This window comes from Geospiza fortis, unplaced genomic scaffold (assembly GCF_000277835.1).
Source record: "Geospiza fortis unplaced genomic scaffold, GeoFor_1.0 scaffold172, whole genome shotgun sequence".
Lineage (NCBI taxonomy): Eukaryota > Metazoa > Chordata > Aves > Passeriformes > Thraupidae > Geospiza > Geospiza fortis.
This window is the reverse complement of record NW_005054309.1, coordinates 11,308,422-11,328,326: the sequence shown is the minus strand read 5'-3', so window position 1 is coordinate 11,328,326 and position 19,905 is coordinate 11,308,422. Positions and strand designations below refer to the sequence as shown.

Sequence of the window (19,905 nt, the reverse complement as noted above, 5' to 3'; positions counted from 1 at the left end):
CTGCTGGCACAGGACAGGCTGCACAAGTTAATGAAAACACAGTAAAGTATTCCTGTGATGTGCTACATCTTCTGTGGAGGCCACGCTGGGAACCAAGTAAGCCACAAACCGATTTTAACTAACCCGTCCCAAAACCAAAAGCTAATGCATTCATTAACTCCTTCTACCATCTAGATCAGGGTCAGTCGAAACATCCTCAGCTCTCTGTGGTGTCTAAGCTTTAGCAGGCAGAGCAGAGGGGATCACATAAGCACCAGGAGAAGTGTAAGAAAACCAGAATACCGAGGCTTGTATCTGCTTAAATTATTCCTACAGTTTTGCTGTGCTTGCAGTAGCACATAAAGCAGCTTCTACCTGGTGGTTGTTCGTGCAGATGGATTCAACTCTCCAAATAACTAGAAGTAAAAATTAGTCAGATGTCTTTAGACAGAGGAGCTCTCCTGCAGGAAGAGAAAGATTAGCTCACTTGGAAAAACGTAGATGACTGCAAAGAACATATTTACACATGAAAGGTGCAGTGTTTCCTGCTGCTCTACGGAACTGTATTTTCAGCGCTCAGTCACCACCAGAGTCAGGAGATAAGCACCATTGCTTCAGTGAGGCTCCAAGTACTCAGAGGATTCCGGAGACTCGGCAGTATTTAGTCCATATAAATAACTTTTTTTTTGCTGCTTAATATGACTGGAAGTGAGACAGTAATAATGGTTAATTTGCTTTTTTATTAGCTACAAACTTCTAGCTCATAGTTAATGCAGGGCAGATTTCTGACTCCTTTGCACGTTTCAGTGGGATTTCTCAGAGACTACTGGCTCATTTGACCAAAAATCCTGTTCTTCAGAGAAAAACAGCAGCTGATGAGGCACGTGAAAGTAGTTGTGCTGGTCCCTGTAGGTGCAGAAAGACAGAGGCTGGGCAGACCTCAGGATTCCAGCCTCCTGAGCCATGGAAGAGCTGCAGTTCTGGCACTGCCAGTCACCTCCTGCAGCTTGATGTCCCAGGAGTAGTGACAGAAGGGCAGATGAGACATGCAGAAATAAAATGTCCTTTCGTTTGTGTAGAGGAACAGTGCGAGGGTGTCCAGTGAGCCACCAAGAAAGGTGTTGGTAAACCCATGGAACATGAAATCTCACATCTGTAGAAACTTCTCTTACTTGCACCTGTGGGTTATTGGACATCTTTAGTTATTAATAAACATACGCTTTGGGGACCTGTTTCTGCAGCAGAGGAGCCTCATTCTAGGGGACGTGGACATCAGAGGAAGGAAGAGATTATTGGAAACTAAGGAATGTGAATCAGGCAGAAAACTAAGGAAAATAATCAGGCAGGAGTCCAGGAGAAAAGCAAAGACTGGAGATCTGAGAGACTGCAGCGGTTTGAGGAGAGTTTGAGTTGGGATGAACACAAGGCAGCAATACAGCTAAGCCAGTTTGAAACAATGAAGTTCTGAGTCTTAGACTTCACTGGATGCAGAGCCTGAGAATGGTCCCTCACTGACTTATGGGGAGAGGGAGATGGTGTAAGGAAGGCTGACCTTTGTGTGAGGGGTCTGGTGAATGTAGTGTTCCCATTATTTATCCCAGTGAAATTCTCATATTCTTTGCCATTGAATGGAAAGGGTGTGCACTGCCTGTGGATGTAGAGAGCCCCAGGAAATGCTGGCAGGGACTTTCATTGTGAAATACTGAGAAATCCATTGCTGTGTGTGTAGGGATTGGAATCCCAGTTGGTGGAGGAAAGTCTGGCCCTGGATAAGTGGGAGCAGGTGGAGGGAGGGCACAGAGCTGCCACCACAGCACTGCAAAGGTGGCCCAGGTCCCTCTGAAGAGCAAGAGGATCTCCAAAGCTGCTGCAGGGGCTGCACGAGGGAGCGTGAGCTGCTGCCAGCGGCGTTGCGTGACTCCTGAGTGCAGTGCTCTAACCTCCAAAGACAGAACTGCTCACAGCTCTTTAAAAATTGCTGTGAACACTCACTGTCTTCAGTGTGAGTCTGACAGGCTCCCAGCAGAGCCTGATTTTTTTTTCTATTTTTAGAGCCAGCTGTAAAGCTGTAGTCAAGAACTGCTTACATAATATTTTAGAAGTGACAGCGAAGCACAATGGCATATTTTGACCTTTGGCATTAGATAAGTAATTGGCAGGTTAAGTTAATTTTTATTCAAGCAAAGAGACTTGCTTTTTACTGCTTGTGAACTCCTGTACCTTCACACAAGATTAAACCCCACGGGTACATTTTAAAAATAGGTTTTGGTTTGCTGGCCTTCCTTTTCTGTGTGGTGTGAAGGAAGCTCCTCCACGTGAAGGAACTCCACTCTTCTGCGCTCTATCCATGACACAAAGTGCGTGGTACGTGAGCGTGAGTGTGTGAGTGAGTGTGTGTGTGTGTGTGTGTGTGTGTGAGTGTGCACAGGCCTGGCAGAGGGCAGGATTCACTTCCTGACTGACAGCCCGGTAGTATTACAAACAATTGGAAAACTCACCTAGAAAACACCTTTGTTGTGTGCAGTTGAGGAGCCTGCTTCGAGCCTGTGACTCAGGGTAAGCGCTCAGTGAATATTCCCTTTTCCATTCCAGACACTGGGTTATGGGCAAGTCAGAAAGCCAGATGGATATAACTGAAATGAATGCCCCAAAACCAAAGAAGAAGCTGGGATGGAGTGGTCTGGAAATAGGGCTGGCTGTGGTGGTGCTGCTGCTGGCCATCGTGGCCATCACCATGATCGTCCTGTACGCCACGTACGACGGTGAGTGCACGGGGCTGCCTGGGAGCACAGGTACAGCCAGGGGAAAGGGCTGGGATGGCTGAAAGGTAAAGCTGCTGGGAGCACAGGTACAGCCAGGGGAAAGGGCTGGGATGGCTGAAAGGTAAAGCTGCTGGGAGCACAGGTACAGCCAGGGGAAAGGGCTGGGATGGCTGAAAGGTAAAGCTGCTGGGAGCACAGGTACAGGCAGGGGAAAGGGCTGGGATGCTGGAGGTACAGGCAGGGAGAAGGTTTAGGATGCTGGCTGAAATGTAAAGCTGCATCCACATGGCTTGTTGCTGGAAAAACTCAGAAACTGCGTCTTTCCAACTGGGACTCAGTAGATTCATTTGTTCATGGAAAGTTGTGGTAAACACAAACCATCTGCTTGTTCTGACTTAGGAATAGTTCTGTTTGTAATTAATGCTTCAGTAAGCAACGATCCCAACAAAGAACAACACTGCTGAAGAAAACCAAACTCCAGGGCTCCCTTTGTGTTCCCATTTTTTCCTTTTTCAGGCTGTTGCAGCAAGGACTGTCAGTGAGTGTAGTCATCCTGAGAGGTTTTGTGCTTCAGTAGCCAGAGCAAAATAATTTCATTCAGGGGGAAATACATTGGTAAATTTTGGAAAAGGTAATACAGAGAAGCTAAAATTTCCATCTAGGGTCAAACTAGAATTTTTCCTTATATTGGAATTAAGTGGGTTTTTTTAAATTTTGAAGTACTCAATAGTTGTGCTTAAGCTTTTTATTGAAGTATAGTTCAATTATGGGCTGGAAAAAATACCATTATGGAGGAATAAAGAAAGTTTTATTTTCAAAGTCTCAAAAGGAAATATTTTCATATTCCTGAATCCTGTATTTTGTTCAGAAGACTTCAGAGTGAATGTCTCAGGACTTTCATATAATTCCTTGAAAATCCTTTTGTCATTGTAAAGTATTGCTAAATTCAAACTGGCTTTGTCATTCTCTCCAGTCCTTGAGCTATTTTTCTCTAAATTGCTTCTCTGTTATAAAAATAGTATTTTGCCCACCTCCAATTGATGGGACATTTTCCTCTGATGACTACAAAAATTCCACATGATGAGTGACTAGCACTGAATGACCCTAAAGGGTTGAAGATGATGGTATTTTTAGAACCTGATCCTATAAATATTCCCTTACTGACTGTAAGGTGTCCATTCATATTATCTTACTGTACAGTGCAATGAAATTGACTGTCAATGGAAATATCTACAGTAGATTTTATTATATTGACATTGAGTAAATAATTAAGAATATGACTGTATTCTCTTTTAGATGGCATTTGCAAGACACCAGACTGTATCAAATCAGGTAAGAATGAAAATACATATGTTTTAAATTAATTTATGTGGTTTTAAACAAAATTGCTACCACGGAATTCTCCCATCTAACTGCAGACAAGTGTGGCACATGGAAGCGTGGATCTGTTACCCCACATGATTTTCTTAGCATAGTTCTTCTGCAAAAGTAAACTCTCGTGCTGTGATATTGTCAATCCTACAGAGTCATCCTCCATGTCCAAAAGATTCTGCATGTTATGGTCTGACAAGCTGCTTCATCCTTCAGTAACAAGTGCAGCCGTTAAGGAATCCCAGGAACAGAGCACCCATGGAGGCTCCCAAAGGGGCTGACTCACAGACACCTTTTAGACTTGCAGAAACAGCAGAAACAGCCCAGGAAAGTTGGTGTATTGGTGTCCTGACTTCCATGGCACTGCTGGCTTCAGGTCTCGTTTCAGCAGCTCAGCCCTGCAGGGAAAGCCCCAGGGCAGCCCCTCATCCCAGGAGCTGAGATTGCCATCAGCAGGGCTCAGACACAAGGTTCGTTTCAGGTTATATAAGGTTTATTATTTCCATCACTGCCTGCTCACTCCACTTCCAAGGTGTTCTTCTCCTAGCAGGAAAGCTCATGCTGTGGTTGGGAAAATGATCCAATTAGCTCTCTAGCAGATTGTTTTTAATCTCCAACGCTGCTCATTTTCAGCTGAATACACATTGCTGCAGGGGAGTTCAGACAGACTGTGGGATGGTGAATGCACTCCAAAAGGAAAAGCAGGAAAAGTTTGGAGAAATGAGGCTTAATGTAGCAACAAGTGCCTAAAGTAATTAATCAGAACAATTTTGCTCTTTTATGCTTCTGTTAAATGCTTTAACAGCATTTAACCACTGGAAAGGGATAAAGTGAAGATACTGACAGAATTGATTGCTCATTTTGAGAGAAGAGCTGCAAATAAATGACCAGAAGAAAAAAAAAAAAGTAGTAAAATAAATAATTAACAAATAACGAAGAAAAAATGTAATGAGAATTCATGGGTTATATCCAGGGTAAATGCCAGTAACTGCATGGCACTGTCATCCATGGATTTGTGAGGCCACTGCAGTGTGGCACAGGAAGATACAATGCAGTTTGTGTATTTGAGCATTTTTTGGATAAGCTGACACACTCTGATGACTTCTCTGAGCTCAGGCAGCACAGCCTGCTGGAACAGGCTGGGATTTTGGTCTCTGTTTTTTTTTGGTCCCTGTTTCTTACCTAGGTAAGCATATTGTTTTGCTCCTGAATCCTCCCCAGGTCACTGGTTGCTTAGACAGCTCGTATTTCTTTATTTGTAAGCTATTAAAGCAACAACTGGCAATCAGGAGTACTACAGTAAGATTAATCATTACTAGTAATTGATATGAAGCTCTACATTCTTGGTGCCAGAGTAAACAAGTGACAGTAGGAACAAAGCCCAGCTGGTTTGTCACAGCAACACTGAGCACTGATGAAGAGTACACTGTGTATTACCTGTATTTGTATAGGTATAAATTCACCTGGATCAGAGATAAAATACTAAAATATTCATAACATAATCAATTATAATATGTAACTAATTAATAATTAAACATAATTGATTAAGATATATCTGTGGTATCAGCCAAATGATGAATGGTTATCTTGGGGCTCAGGTGTGCAAGTAGCGCTCTTGAGGAGAGTATTCTGCATGGTCATACTCACTGTATGTACTTCACATGCAGCCCTAAATGACAGACCACAGTGCCCACAGCTGAGCTCTTCCTGGTACTTTTGCAGTATTTAGGCTTTAGGTTATGATAAAACTGGATAGCTGGTATTGGCTGGGCTGGACCTTGGAGCAGGAGAGCTGTGGGAGATGATTATTTCTGTGTGGCACATTGGATTATCCAGGTGCTGACTCCAAGCAGAGCAACCCCACTGCACAGTTCACGCCAGGTCTGATATCACACTGTTAATGATTTCTCAGATTTAAGCAAGACATGGCTTTCTCCTGGCTTTAGTTGTGAGGTTTTTCCCAAAGGGACGAGTCAGTGGATAAGGGCCATCTTCTCTTGGTGTCAGAGGATGTTTCTGTCCTGCTGTTGGTGTTTGTCAGGGCTGGGTGTCCACTCCTGGCCAGGAAGGTCTGTGCTGCTGGACTGGCCCATGCCAAGGTCACCCAAAGGACAGGGATGCCCTTCAGGTGCTGCCCCGTCTGGCAGAGAGATTCCGAGGGATACACTTAAAACAGGAGATGGCAGGAATAGTTACACCTTTCCTCTTTCACAGCAAACAGGTGGAGTTAGGACCGGAATAAACTGCAGCATTCAAAACATTCCCCTTCCCCTGACTGAAACAGGGCAAAAGGACAGAAACCAGCACCAGGGCTTCCACAATCCCAGAGCACTTGGAGCTGCAGCAAGTGTCACAGTTTGTAAGAACATGACTGAATTTCCCAGTTGGCTGTTGGCATGATCCTGTGTCCCTTCCAATTGAAGTCACCCTGAAGCCATCGACTTCAGCAGGGAAGCCATCACTAGGAGGCTTTGCATCTATCTCCACAGTGGGTTTTATGCTACAGAAGCAGCCTGAGGTTGAGAATGCACCTGTCCATGGCTATTCCCATCTTGCAGGTGCTGGAACATTGTAAAACCATCAGGTGTTGGCCTAGAATGTAACACTCCTGAGCCAGCAGAAAAATGGGGGCAGGCAAACCAACACAAACACCACAGACTGTCTCTCCATTTCCACCAGCACAAGAGACATGGAAAATATTGAAAGTACTGGAAAAATAACTATAAATATTTGACTTGCCCATGTGGAGGAATGAACACTTGAAATCACAAGACTCATAATTTACTAAAAATAATGTCAGAAAAATCGGAAGAATATTCAGTATCCTGGGAAATTCAGAGGTATCCCTAGCTGCTGCCTGACTCCCAAGATCTCTCTTTTCTGTGAGAGACTCTGTTCTGGCACACTGGTGGTAGGAGCAGTCTGGGTGGAATAGGAATAGGCACAGGGAGAAGCCCAGAGGGTCTATGGGCAGCAGCTGGGAGGCTGTCACCAAGGAACTGGATTTCACCGAGAATCCCTGTCACGACTGGTCAGTGACTGGCCAGTCTTGGACAAGCCACTGCAGGGAGTCAGAGGGATGCAAGAGGCAGTATCAGCTCTAGAGAAAAATGGGGAGCAGGTCTAATAATGAGTGGAGCTTCCAGAAGGCATTAACAGAAAAACCTTTCCTGACAAGAACTGAGATAGTCCAACAAAGTCAGTATTTGATTGAAATAGGCAAGATTCAGTTGAGTCTAAATCATATTTAATAACCAAAATTACATTACAGTGGATACTTAACCTCTGCTATGCCTTGTGCTTTTAATGTCCCTTTTCACCACGTTTCAGTACAAAGAAGGCTAAGTGAAGGGTAAATGAAGGGTAAATGAAACAACCTACATTTTATTTAGAGCTGAGTGACCACTCACAGGGAGCAGGAACATCTGTCAGTTCACCACCAGTAAACACAGCCAACTGGAAAGTCTGGAAGTTGTGGTCAGCACAGGAATAGCAATTCCTTGCTCACCGGTGAGAACTTTGTTTGGTCCAGAACATCCAAGTACTCTTGAGCCTATTCTAAACCAAATACACTTATGCCCTCGCTCCTGAGAGACGAGGAGCGTGGTGCAGCGTGTGTGCGAAGTGTGTCTGTGTGCTGCAGCTGCCAGGATCCTGGAGAACATGGACCCCAGCACCAGGCCCTGCCAGGACTTCTACCAGTACGCCTGCGGAGGGTGGCTCAAGAGGAACGTCATCCCCGAGACCAGCTCCCGTTATAGCAACTTTGACATTTTGAGAGACGAACTAGAAGTTGTTCTGAAAGGTCAGTGCAGTTTGGGGACTAAATAAAGTTTCTGCTTTGCCTTACGTGTTATCCCGAGAAGTTGTGGTTTTCTAGCAAAGCTTAAAACACTGCCAGATATTTCAGGGGTTTTGTGTTTGGTTCAGGACAAACCTGCCCCAAAGTGTTTGCTCAGAGAAGGCTCTGGGAGTGTGCTGGCACTGGAGCAGAGCGGGGCAGACCTGCCCTTGCTGCAATCTGCAGTCCCCACCCTGAGCCTGCCCAGCCACAGCACCTGGCAGGTGAAGGAGGAGGAGGAGGAGGGAGAGGTCGGTCTGTGTCCTGCTCTCTGGCAGCACATGCCCTGCCTATCTGTGTTCCATCAGACAGCCCAAAGAGCAGCCAAGCTATTTCCCTACCTGCCATATCAACAGTATCAAATTCTTCACCATCCCTTTTTCTCAGGTGAAAATAACAGAGTCCAAGAAGGCAGTCTGTTCTCATGTAACACTCTCCAGCCCATTCTCGCCAGGCTAAATATTCTTTTTTTTTTACTTTGCCTATCTCTTGGTTTTGCCAGCTGTGTCTTCACACAATAGCCTGGTTGGTTAAAACCTGTCCCTGAGGAGTCAGAGTGTTTGTATTTCACCCAGGGATCCTACAGAGTTATCTACTGCCCCTGTTCCACATCCCAGCACAGACCGCAGCCACTGCAGGGCCCTTCACCTGCAGAGCTTCCCCCTCAGCTGCTGAAGGGCAGAGCCTCCCTGGGGCTGGGCACGGAGCTCTCCTGGCCCAGCCCTGCTCCCCAGAGCCTGCCAGCATGGAGCAGGAGCGACCATGGCAGAGCAGAGTGACCATGATAGAGCAGAGTGACCATGATAGAGCAGAGTGACCATGATAGAGCAGAGTGACCATGATAGAGCAGAGTGACCATGATAGAGCAGAGTGACCATGATAGAGCAGAGTGACCATGATAGAGCAGAGTGACCATGATAGAGCAGAGTGACCATGATAGAGCAGAGTGACCATGATAGAGCAGAGTGACCATGATAGAGCAGAGTGACCATGATAGAGCAGAGTGACCATGATAGAGCAGAGTGACCATGATAGAGCAGAGTGACCATGATAGAGCAGAGTGACCATGATAGAGCAGAGTGACCATGATAGAGCAGAGTGACCATGATAGAGCAGAGTGACCATGATAGAGCAGAGTGACCATGATAGAGCAGAGTGACCATGATAGAGCAGAGTGACCATGATAGAGCAGAGTGACCATGATAGAGCAGAGTGACCATGATAGAGCAGAGTGACCATGATAGAGCAGAGTGACCATGATAGAGCAGAGTGACCATGATAGAGCAGAGTGACCATGATAGAGCAGAGTGACCATGATAGAGCAGAGTGACCATGATAGAGCAGAGTGACCATGATAGAGCAGAGTGACCATGATAGAGCAGAGTGACCATGATAGAGCAGAGTGACCATGATAGAGCAGAGTGACCATGATAGAGCAGAGTGACCATGATAGAGCAGAGTGACCATGATAGAGCAGAGTGACCATGATAGAGCAGAGTGACCATGATAGAGCAGAGTGACCATGATAGAGCAGAGTGACCATGATAGAGCAGAGTGACCATGATAGAGCAGAGTGACCATGATAGAGCAGAGTGACCATGATAGAGCAGAGTGACCATGATAGAGCAGAGTGACCATGATAGAGCAGAGTGACCATGATAGAGCAGAGTGACCATGATAGAGCAGAGTGACCATGATAGAGCAGAGTGACCATGATAGAGCAGAGTGACCATGATAGAGCAGAGTGACCATGATAGAGCAGAGTGACCATGATAGAGCAGAGTGACCATGATAGAGCAGAGTGACCATGATAGAGCAGAGTGACCATGATAGAGCAGAGTGACCATGATAGAGCAGAGTGACCATGATAGAGCAGAGTGACCATGATAGAGCAGAGTGACCATGATAGAGCAGAGTGACCATGATAGAGCAGAGTGACCATGATAGAGCAGAGTGACCATGATAGAGCAGAGTGACCATGATAGAGCAGAGTGACCATGATAGAGCAGAGTGACCATGATAGAGCAGAGTGACCATGATAGAGCAGAGTGACCATGATAGAGCAGAGTGACCATGATAGAGCAGAGTGACCATGATAGAGCAGAGTGACCATGATAGAGCAGAGTGACCATGATAGAGCAGGAGTGCCCATGGCAGAGCAGAGTGACCAGCACAGAGCCGAGGGACCATAGCAGAGCAGAGTGACCATGGCAGAGCAGGAGTGACCATGACTCACTGTGTGTGTTTCAGATGTCCTCGACACCCCCAGCACCAACGATATCCCAGCAGTGCAGAAGGCAAAAACCCTCTACAGGTCCTGCATAAATGAAAGTAAGTGTTCCCTGAGGCCATGGCCTACAGGATACCCCAGCATCACCCAAAGGGTGCCCCAGGCAGCTGCACCTGTGTCCCATTCCGTGCATCATTTCTCAGATAATATCCTGTGTGAAAACTGAAGTGTGTCTATTCTGTAGAGCCCAGTCAGAATGTCAGCAGTAACACTGGTATTGTACCTCCTGCTTTACTCCCTTAGGTATTTTAGGTAACTCTTCAGTTACTAATTTGCTGCAGATGTATAAACTCAAATCCTTTCAGTTAAATGGGAGTTAACTTCTTTTGTAGAAACTAGCAGGGATGAGGTGAAAGCTACCTGGCACACCAGGCTCTGCCACTAGAACAAAGAGCAGTAAAAGTTTGCAGGGCTTCCTAAATAATATTTTTATAGTTTCTGTAATAGTATGAATACTTTTCAAAACTATTATTTCAAGCTATCTGCAGAGAGAGAAGAAAAAAGACAATACTTCAATGTCATGGTCTCAAGGATCTGCATATGCTGTTTGTGACTGGAACATTTTTACATTAAATGTTAAAGCACAGTCATACATCAGAGCAAACTGCTGCTGTGGCGATGGGGGAAACTGTTCTCAGCTTCACTTTTCTGAACTCATTATAATATACGTTATAATATATAACATTTGTGGGGCTTAAAATGTCGTGGTAACTCATTTTATTTTTTCCAAAAGCTGCCATTGATCTCCGAGGTGGAAGTCCTCTAATTAGTTTATTGCCAAATGTGTCTGAGTGGCCTGTAGCAACAACTAACTGGGATGATTCCTATGGTAAGATAACCTGTGCTTATTTCCTTTAAGTTAAAATATCTAATTATTTAATTTATTGTTTACTAAAAATAGAGACTGACTATACCTTCCATTTGCTCAGGTACTGCTTGGACAGCTGAGACAGCTATTGCACAGCTCAACTCCAGATATGGAAAAAAAGTCCTTATTAATTTTTTTGTTGGCACAGACGACAAAAATTCCACAGCACATATCATTCACGTAAGTCTGCCTGGGTGCCATGGCCTTGCTGATCACAAAAGTGCAGCAAATAACTGGAAGCACAGACATAAAAGTCAGCAAGGAGAAACATCAGGGATCTGGATTTGACCTGAGTGCTTTGCAGATGAATCTGTGAGTTTATGTCGTTTTCAGCTGAGACTCTGGGTTGCCCAGTTCCCTGCCCGCTCTCCAAGCTGACAGCTTTGTTCTGTGTGCTCAGACACCGTTACTGCCAGTGAGATGGGAATGACAGAGACAGAAAGGTCACCTCTGAAACCTGAACATCCAGACAGGGCAGGAACTGCTGACGGCTGGGACGGAACAGTGAGAGGAGCAAGGGCCAATCTCTCCTGTCAGGGGTGGAGGGAGCCGTGGGCAGCTCACGTCAGGGATTTCAGAGATGCAGGAGCTGCCTAGCTTGTCTCTGGGCTGTCCTGTCACCTGTGGTTCACCTGTTTTCTCACTGGCTGCCAGTGCCTTGCAGTGTTCAGCAACAGGAGAGGAAAAAGATTGGAAATAAAAACAAAAATTTTAATGAGAATGAAAATAGTGAAAGGTGGGCAACAGGGTGAGAGAGGAACAGCCCTGTGGCCAGAATATGACTTGTCCAGTGAAGCATCAGCACCTGTAGTTCCCAAAGAACAGTGCAGTGCCCTGCCATCTCCCCTTAAGCACGTCTCGGTTTTTCTTTGCATTTACAGATCGACCAGCCTGGCCTGGGGCTGCCTTCCCGGGACTACTACGAGTGCACTGGGGCATACCAAGAGGTGAGGGCCGGCTGGCACACCCCTGGGGACAGTTCTCCTGGTTTAGCCTGTATTTTCAAGGCAGCTCCTTGACTTTTTAAGAAGGAGATGAACATGAAACAATTTAGCTTTGTTGCAGAGCCTCTCAGCTTCACAGCTGGATCAAGAGCTATCCCCTGCCTGTCAGAGTTGTATTTAGGCAGAATAGAAGTGGCCATGGTCAGCCCTGTGTGTCACTGCAGAAAGGAGGTCACTTCTGAGCTGTGACCGACTGGCAGCAGCTGCTGCAGGTGAACTTCTACCAAGAACAGGCTTGGGAAGAAAAACAGGACGTTCAGAACCAAAGAGACAACACTTTGCTGCATGAAAGATCTGAAAAGATCACAGTCTCCTGCACCAACTGCTGAGCACAAACACAGCAGCAAAAGGATGTGATACCACAGAAATGGCTCAGATACCTGAAACCTCGTATGGTCTCCTTTAATTCTTGTTTGCTCATTACTTCTGCAGGTCTCATTAACCTGTTAGCACTGACACTGTATCCCTGTTGCTAATCTTGGATGTGCTGTAAGCCCTTGAGAGCTGATGGGTGTCTGTGCTGAAGTCATGGAGCTGAAACTGCTACCACAGTGACCTTTAATTAACCACATTCCTTCTGTGTAATTAAATGCAGAAGCCATGAGAAAGTGTGCAGACCATTTGGGCTTTGTAGGTATTTTGCTGATGTGCCAACAGTTGATAGTGATTACATTTAATTACAGATCACATGCTCATTAGGACAATCATTGCCATCCGAACTGCCCAGGTCCATGTGAGATGGCCTTTAGGAGCTGACTCACATTGCACAGTCTGTGCCTTCCATGTGCTAACTGCAGCACTGAGAGGCAATTTCTGTCCTCTGACCTACCTGAGTATCAGCTCTGCACTGCTGGAAAGGAGAGGAGGAAATACTGTTGGAAAACAAAATACTGTTGGAAAAGAGCTTTATCACTATGGGGCACGTTCCCAGTGCCCCAGTGCCCCAGTGTCCCTGCTGCACGCCAGAGCTGTTCCCTCCCAGCCCCTCTCTCCTGCTCCTGGCTCTATTTCCTGCTCTTATTCCACTCCAGGAGCTGCACGCAGCAAATCCATCTCTGCCTCCTGCCCCTTGCAGGGCTCTGCCCCCAGCAGCACTGCCCAGCCCAGAGCCACAGCTGGAACCTGCCAAAAAGATAATTTTAAAATCTTTTTCTCTTGTAAGATACAGGATGACCCTGCTCACACAGGAGTGATTCCGATGGCTTAAGTTTCCACTGAAATTACTGACACTATTTATACAGTCCAGATGAAATTTAGCTGACTTAGTTCTTTGCTAGCTGGCTTCAGAGCTGCACTTAGCAGAAAAATAAAGTCACTGATTGGTACCTAAAAATCTCTGTTAACTTAGTGGTGTGAGGTAATAGCTATATTGAATTTCATGATGGCTGGGATGCACTGTCTTTTGTGACTTGCTGTAGCTGTCAGTGGTTTCATGGGCTTTTCCCTTTCTGAAATGATCTCTCCTGCTTGTAACTGGCGCTGGGAGTTGAGCCCTTTGGGCAGCTGAGCCCTGGCCCTGTCCCTGCTGGCAGCCCCAGGTGGGCACAGCCCCAGGTGGGCACAGCCCCAGGTGGGCACAGCCCGGCAGGGAGGGTGCCCGGGGGACAGGGAATGATTGCTCACATGCAGCACTCATTAAAGAGGCATGTCCCCTGCCTTAGGAGCTGGACGTACCAAAATACTCCTATCAGTAAAGCTGATGACATGCACACCTTATTAATCCTAGCTTTAATCACTGCTTTGGTAGGTTACGTTGCACAAAACAGATTTATTATTTGATAGCTGATCCAGCACTATGTATGGGTTTCTTTTATTTGCATTGAAAAGGAATATTGAAAACAGCATTTCCATTGATAGAAAAATGAGTGTGACTTACCAAGGAGGAACTAGAATTACAAATAATAATAGAATTACAATAAAACAGAGGTTCCATAAAATATAATGACACCTTAAGATATTTGGCTGTGTGACACTTCAGAGAATTTGCTGCTGTATTTACATTCTTATCATTACTGAACTCTTTAATGTTAGATTTCATATAAATTGTCTATAGTAGACCTAACTTTACATACAGCAACATAAGTTCTAACTGTTCCAAGAAGCACTGGGGGAGGTTCACAGCTTCTGGGAATGCTTTTCCCACAAAGCCAATTCCCTTGGTTTATGTTCCTGGGAACACAGCTCTTTGGAAATGGTATTTTTGGAACTTGTAATTAAAGTGAGCTAGAAAAAACATGGGTGATGGTTTAAATATGGACATACAAATGTCTCATTCTAAATAATGAAAACAGTGCAGTCACTGGGAGTGTTCAGCTTTGAACAGTGCTGCAGTTACCCAGCAGTGCTCCATCAGGGAATGCTCACAGTTAATTTCTAGTTGTGACCTAACTATTTCTGATAAAACTGACCTGTTTAAATAAGGAATGAAGAACTGTGGTTCATAAAAATGAAGGTAAAATCTTGGAGATAATCAAGGTATGCTCTCCTTGGAAGAGTTTTTTCTTTAAACTGTTCCTGTTTTTTCCTGCAGGCATGTTCTGCCTATGTTGATTTCATGACTTCTGTAGCTAAACTAATCCGGCAAGAAAGAAATATTTCTGTCAATGAGAGTGACATTTCTGCACAAATGAGAAGAGTTATGGACCTGGAGAAAGAGATTGCCAATGTAAGAAAAACTTCTTCAAACTATCCTTTAAATAATTGACCTTTTTCATAATACCTAAGAGAGCTGACTGTACAGTGAGTGGTTAACCTCCTTGCTGCTGCTGTTTTGTGGGAGTAGAAATGCACAGAGCCTGTCACACCTGAAGGAACAGCTGTGTCCTGGGAGGAGCAAGGGAAAGTATTTGAGGCAGCTGTTTTCCAAACAACAAAATGTTTTATCCTGATCTGCTCACAGAAGCCCTGCGAGAGCAGAGGGACACAGACTTGGGATTTGGTTAATGTGGTCTAGAGTGTGAGTTTTGGGAGATGCTTTGGGGCCTCTCCTCCCTTTGTCCTGTTTCCCTGTGGGCTGTTTGGATCCCAGAGCAGCAGATTCCCAGCCCTTGGCCTGCTGTGAGCACAAAGTCATGTTTGTGCTGCACAAGCTCCTCCACAATGCTGATTGTTCCAAGGCTGTTTTTTACCAAACACTGTTCTCCCTTAAAAGAAAGGGACAAAGGAAAAATAATATCATGAATTTGACTTTGGAGGAATAGCGAGGGTTTGAATGTGCATGGAGGAAACCAAAGGCATTCATGAGCAAACCATGGCTTATGAACCATTGCAGCAGGACCTGAAGCTGAGGATGACCATGAAACAGGCTGAATACATATTTTATAGCTTCAGCTATTTTTGAAGTTTCACTGATCAAAGTGTAAGGTCACATACTTGGGAAAACCATTTATATAAACTAAACCCATCTGACTTGGATTTCCTTCATTTTCGTGAGAAGCACACCTCTGGGCTTGGATCAGAGATGGGCAATTATTATCAAAAAGGGAATTCATTGAAGAAAGGCTTTAAAGGGCAGTATGAGAGGAACTCGAGCCTGCAATGTCCCTGCAGCAGTTGCTGCTGGTGGGCTCCAGCTGGTGCTGGGGAAGCTGCCACTGCCTGGGATCTTAACCTTTCATCCAAACTCAGCATCAGCCTCAGTGTGACTGAAGAGAGCTGGCATTGTGCTCTTGGGAGTTTGTTTAAAAAACACAGAAAAACCCCACTGAATGCACAATAGAATAGGGAAGAGGAAGCGGAAGAGAAGGATAAAAGGAGGCCTGGCATAACTGATTTTTCAAAGCACTTTAAAAGGGTAAAATGTGCTGCTGTGGATGCAGATGTTGAACTCAGCAGTGCAAAGTGCCAGTGCCCAGAGCAGCACAGAGCTGTGTGAGCTGGGGCTGTGCCATGCCATGGGTCCAAAGAACACACAGGGCAGCAGTGCACCCTGGGCAGAACCAAAACTCCTGGGAACTCACTCGATACACTCAGTAATCTTCTCCTGATTAACTCTGACAGGCAACAACAAAATCTGAAGACAGAAATGATCCACTTCTGCTGTACAATAAAATGACCTTGGCACAACTCCAAAAGAACTTCTCACTGGTAATCAATCATAAGGTAAGTGATCGATAACCTGGTATTTTAACCTCTAATTTATCACTGATGGGATTAAACAATGAAGCCTGGATTTTTTTTTTCTGTTAAAGACATATTTGCAATTGAACAGGATCCCTGATGTGCACAGTCTTTCTTGCTTTTCTGGTTGCACTGAACTGTATGCACATTCTGTACCCACTGCTTCTCCTGAAGGCACATCTCCCCATTGGCCTCAACATAAAAAGATGGAAAAGTACAAAGGAAAAAGCCACTTCCAGTGGGAGGTGTCTCTGCCCATGGCAGGGGGCTGGAAATAGATGATCTTTAAGATTCCTTCCAGCCCAAACCATTCTGTGGTCCTCTGATCCTGTTCCTCATGGGTTTATGGCCCAGGGCTGGAGTCCGGCCTGCAGCCACCAGCTGCTCCAGGGATGTTTAGTGAATACTCAGCCCCACTCTGTTTATCCAGAGCTGCATATTCAGAACAAAAATCCAGTTTGTCCAGCACTGCCTCTGTAATTATTGCTGCCAGGGCAAGCAGCAAGGAGCCCAGGCTGTCAGGCCCGTGAAATAGGACAGCTCTCCACATCCCTCCCCCTGCAGCTCCCCCGGGACGTGTCAGCTCTGCTCTCACCCTGAGCCATGTGCTGTTTGTGAGGGCAGCCTCTAACTCATGGCACCAGAGAGCAGCTGAGAACCAGCCCAAGCTCTGCTAACACAGCTCTGTCTCCCCAGGAACAAAATGTCGTACTGAACGTGGGCAGTTTTCCTCCTGACTTTTATTGAGGTTTCTGAGGCCAGTAAAGTGCAATGAAACACTGTTATTCCTGGCACTTTTTCATATTCACTGCAGTTTTATTGACTTTAATTCTCTGACAGTTCCCTCCTGCCTGGTTTAATTGGTTTCATAATTCACCGTCTCCCACAGGTGTAGTTGGTTACCATCACAGTCATCCTGTCAGAAAACAACAACTCCTGTCATAAATGGCATTGCCCTGGTTATTATTAGTGCCTGGGGGGTGCTCCAGATCAGCGCTAATTTAAATTTATTCCAAAATGCTCAAAAGACACTTGATGGGACTTGGTAGTGTTGTAATGTCTAAGGATAGAACAGCAATTATTCCCAAGATTAGCCTGGAGTTTGCTGCTTCTCTCCCAGACCTGCAGTGACTGTTCCTGAAAGCTCATCTGCTCTCCTCGGCTACTTCCACTTGTCTGATGGAAGACATTACCTCTTCCAATAAACCTTTCCAAAGACACAGGCAGGGAAAAATCACCAACACTTTTTAAAGTAATAGGCAGAACAGAAACTTTAAAGATTTTTTTAAAAATTGTGCTAGTTTGAAATCAAAGCAATTTCTCTACCCTTTCTGCCAAATACCCCCCTATGTTAACAACACTTTTAGGGCTAGAAAATGATCTCAGGCCAGCTATTATTACAATGACCCCATTTATAAGTAGTGCAATTATTGGGGAAACTAAAGGCAGACCAGCTGTGTCATGCAAACATATTTAAACAGTTTATGATTGAACCATATCCTAATGCATATTGATTTTCCAGGAGTTCAACTGGTCAGAATTCATAAATGCCATCATGTCAACTGTGCAAATCAACGTTGACAACACGGAACACGTCATTGTTTATGACCCTGACTACCTGCTCAACCTCAGGTCTATTCTTGAAAAATACTCTTCCAGGTAGGTGTGGTATTTGCATTTTCTTTCCAGGACACTTAAAAAGCCTCAAAACACCACCACCTTATTATGGTTGTTTTGTTGAACAGAGACCTTCAGAATTACATGGCCTGGCGGTTTGTCATGGATCTTGTCAACAGCCTCAGCCGAGACTACAAGGACACGAGGAACGCTTTCCGTAAGGTGCAGAAATTCACCTCTCCCTAAGTTTCAATGATGGCTTTTGTAGCCACAAAAGATGGGGTTTTTTTATGTGGGTGTAGTATATAAATATTTAATGTATTTTGGATTTTGCACACAAAAGCCAGATGTGTTTGCTGAGCCTCTGCTGGAGTGTATCTATAATTTATGGGATTTATGCCTGATAGCTGAGTGGATTTGAAAGCACTGCTCTGGTACCTGGTCTCTTGTTTTTCTGAATCTATATTAATCACCATTTTGGTACCAGAACAGTCACATTTATTTGCAAGGGATTACAGTTCTGCCTGACTTGTTAGAAACTCCTCATCATCCAAAGGAATATATTCAAGGCAAACATTATGGCCCCAATCTTGGTTTCCAGTCATTCAGTCCTGCTGATAGCTTAGTGCTTTTCAGGAAACGCTGAGCAATTTCAGCAACTGGACATGGAAGTTCTTTGTATTCCCATAGCAGAAATTCTTCCTTTGTAAGAGTTTTCCTAATGATCCTAGTTAGAGAGTGAGTCCAGCCGAGTGCCCCGGGTGGGTATGGATTGGGTGTGTGCACGGAGGTGGAGGAGCTCCTCTTTAGCCCTGTGTGCCTGCTGTGTGTCTCCTGTTTAGCCCTGTCTAGCCCTGTTTAGCCCTGTGTGCCTGCTGTGTGTCCCCTGTTTAGCCCTGTCTAGCCCTGTTTAGCCCTGTCTAGCCCTGTTTAGCCCTGTGTGCCTGCTGTGTGTCCCCTGTTTAGCCCTGTCTAGCCCTGTTTAGCCCTGTCTAGCCCTGTTTAGCCCTGTGTGCCTGCTGTGTGTCCCCTGTTTAGCCCTGTCTAGCCCTGTTTAGCCCTGTCTAGCCCTGTTTAGCCCTGTGTGCCTGCTGTGTGTCCCACAGGCCCTCTATGGCACCACGTCCGAGAGCGCCGTGTGGCGCCGCTGCGCCAACTACGTCAACGGGAACATGGAGAGCGCCGTGGGCCGGCTCTACGTGGAGGAGGCCTTTGCTGGGGACAGCAAGCACGTGGTAAAGCCCTCAGCCCCTCAGCCCGAGTGTGTCGCCCTGATTCTTTAAGGTTTTCCAAGCCTTCTGATGTTTACATTCTTGTAATGATCTCTCTCACACGCTTCCTGTAAATGACTTACTGCGTCGTGTTCTTTTATGGAAGAAAGGAATTTGATGGACTGTTGGTTTGTACAGTGTCACTGGAGAGGTGGCACTGTCACCCTCCAATCCACTGTCACTTTTGGAAATCTATGACTGTTAGAGTCAGAAAATAAACTTCCCTTTCTTCACCTTGAGAACAGCAGTGTGTGTGCTCATGGTGTTTTGTGTCCTATAGTGACACGAGTGCACTTCATCAGGGGCACTAAGTATTTAATCATCCTCTGTCTAGGCTTTTATCCAGTTTTCACAGGTGAAGGTACCTTCATCACCACCATGAGTAGTAGCAGCCTCCTCAAGCCAGGTCTCATAAGCTCTTGGAGGTCTGTTACTCACCTAAGATAGCTCAGCTATTTTTGGAGGCATAAAAATAGCAGGATAGCAGTGTTAGAAACAAAAAGGTTTAATAAAAGGCAAGATAACAAGCAAAAAAAACCCCAAGCCAAGTGCAAGAAGGTTTTGCTCCTAGTAAAACACCTCACAAAAGCGATTAGTTTCCTTGTTCTCTTCTTTTTCTAGTAAATTGCCTAAGCAAGACTTTTTAGTTTCTGTCCAATTAGCTATCCTTAAGTTTGAAGTCCCTTAAGCCTATAAAGTAGCTTTTCCACCTAATCTAGGAAAGAAACTTGTAAGCTTCTTTCCTTTTTAAAAAGACGAAGGACAGTTTTGTCACTCTGTCAA

The 19,905-nt window shown here is 45.3% G+C and overlaps 1 protein-coding gene across 1 annotated transcript in view; it reads left to right on the top strand.

The window, feature by feature from the left end:
• MME (membrane metalloendopeptidase) overlaps positions 1 to 19,905 on the top strand; it is a 35,395-nt gene that overhangs the window by 2,524 nt on the left and 12,966 nt on the right. The window contains exons 2-13 of the mRNA XM_005419061.2: positions 2,572 to 2,741; positions 4,038 to 4,073; positions 7,756 to 7,917; positions 10,204 to 10,284; positions 10,977 to 11,072; positions 11,173 to 11,291; positions 11,993 to 12,058; positions 14,646 to 14,780; positions 16,115 to 16,216; positions 17,757 to 17,893; positions 17,980 to 18,073; positions 18,958 to 19,086. Coding sequence (XP_005419118.1) covers positions 2,582 to 2,741; positions 4,038 to 4,073; positions 7,756 to 7,917; positions 10,204 to 10,284; positions 10,977 to 11,072; positions 11,173 to 11,291; positions 11,993 to 12,058; positions 14,646 to 14,780; positions 16,115 to 16,216; positions 17,757 to 17,893; positions 17,980 to 18,073; positions 18,958 to 19,086 — 1,317 coding nt within the window. The 5' untranslated portion in view covers positions 2,572 to 2,581. The remainder of the gene's footprint in view (positions 1 to 2,571; positions 2,742 to 4,037; positions 4,074 to 7,755; positions 7,918 to 10,203; positions 10,285 to 10,976; positions 11,073 to 11,172; positions 11,292 to 11,992; positions 12,059 to 14,645; positions 14,781 to 16,114; positions 16,217 to 17,756; positions 17,894 to 17,979; positions 18,074 to 18,957; positions 19,087 to 19,905) is intronic.